This window comes from Cantharellus anzutake, assembly GCF_015039405.1.
Source record: "Cantharellus anzutake strain C23 chromosome Unknown EI90scaffold_151, whole genome shotgun sequence".
NCBI lineage: Eukaryota > Fungi > Basidiomycota > Agaricomycetes > Cantharellales > Hydnaceae > Cantharellus > Cantharellus anzutake.
Genome location: NW_024067101.1, coordinates 18,362 through 19,974, shown reverse-complemented (window position 1 = coordinate 19,974; position 1,613 = coordinate 18,362). Strand labels below are relative to the sequence as shown.

Sequence of the window (1,613 nt, the reverse complement as noted above, 5' to 3'; positions counted from 1 at the left end):
TTTCCCCTCTTTCCCCCCCCCATTTCCCCACTCATTTTCACTAAGTAATTCATGTATTCATATCCCTAAATTTGGTCTATATATTACTTTGGCTATATACCCTTGGTGTGTAGTGCTGCATTGGGGCTGAAAGTTAAGCTGAGTTTGTTCAGTTTCCTGTATGGTAGGGACTTGGCTGTGACTAGTCACATGATGCCAGAGTCAATGCTCTTAAATTTTTATTTTAATATCAGGTAAATTAAACACTCAGGGAGCTCATATAGATAATTGTCCCCTGTGTACAAATGAGCTCTCAGAGCTTTGACTACTTTTCAGAGCTCTGAGAGAAGGGGACCTGCAATTTCAAAGGACTGAAGCTCTGAGACCTCTGAGACCTCTGCATTCAGGTTTGCTGATGTTGGTCATATTCTTCCTGAGTCATCAGCACAAACAGCAAGGGTACAAAGGCAGGTGCAGCTTGGTAGGGAAGGGAGCTATGAGCATTAGCCAAGCAAGGAGCACCCTCAGAGGTTGAGCCTCTGTGCCTTCACCACAAGTTGTTGGTTTTATTGTTGTCTGCAGCTGCTTTGACATGTGGCAGTGTGGCTATCCCAGCACAACTGAGAACTTGTAGTACAACTGAATACATATGAGGGGATCGTCAGCACATGGTAAGCTGGAGAGTTGCTGGCTTTAGCCTATAACCCCAGAATTGAATAGTTCTCACAGGGATAAGAGTAATAAATACATAGTGGAAAATTCAACAACTTGAGAGAAAGGCTAGGAGGCAAAGAGATGAACAATAGGTAAGGGAATGAGAAGATAAACTGCCTTTGTATATCATGATCAATTAGGTATGTGAAGGCTGTCCTCCAACATTCTCATCATCTTGCTCACCTCAAGCAAGATTGGGGTGTCACAATCATCAAAAAGCACATCATATTCGACTGAGTTGTCCCTCTTCCTGTGGTACCCAATGACCTCATATACTCCAGATCCCTCTGTGTGGGGTGAGAGGATGAAGTGTTTCCTGATACACATGAGAGCTGAATAAGCTGCACACCTGATTTTAACATGACTGCACATTTGTCAGATAGCAAAGATGGACAATGATTTATAAACTCAACTCCTCAAAATCCTGTGGCACCAACTGACACATCTTGTCACAGCATGCAAGGTACTTGTCAACTTTGTCTTGCCAGTGTTGACCAGGTTTTGCAAGAAGTGGCAGCTGCAGGACCTTTGCCTGTGCTGCATCAGATCTTGCTTGATCAGTTTGAAGTACTTTAACTTGTTCAATGAACAGAAGTTCATATTTGAGCTGATCTTGAGCTATGTGTTCAATGAGCACCATTGTAGCTGCATTGTGGTGCATTGTTGCAGATGGGTTAAGAGATGAGGTAACATGCGCACATGCTTAGAAATTCAGATGATGATAAGTCTCTCTTATTACCCTGCAGCCTTGTGATGATGTGGCAGTGCAGCTATCCCATCTTGACACTGTAGCATACATGAGGGGATAATCTAAACATTTGGTTGGTATCTTCAGGTGTCAGCAATCCTCTGATGTCTGTGGGTATTGTCATGGGATTGGTACAATAAAGAAAAGAAAAGAAAATATAAAATAGTAATAG

General features: G+C 42.5%; 1 protein-coding gene across 1 annotated transcript; it reads right to left on the bottom strand.

The window, feature by feature from the left end:
• Window positions 1-759: 759 nt before the first annotated feature.
• Window positions 760-1,020, bottom strand: EI90DRAFT_3136049 (uncharacterized protein; the record flags this gene model as incomplete). The annotated part of the gene is made up of 2 exons (XM_039064765.1): window positions 760-810; window positions 877-1,020. The coding sequence occupies 2 exons, from the start codon at window positions 1,018-1,020 to the stop codon at window positions 760-762; spliced, it is 195 nt and encodes a 64-aa protein (XP_038908579.1).
• Between the last annotated feature and the right edge of the window lie 593 nt (window positions 1,021-1,613).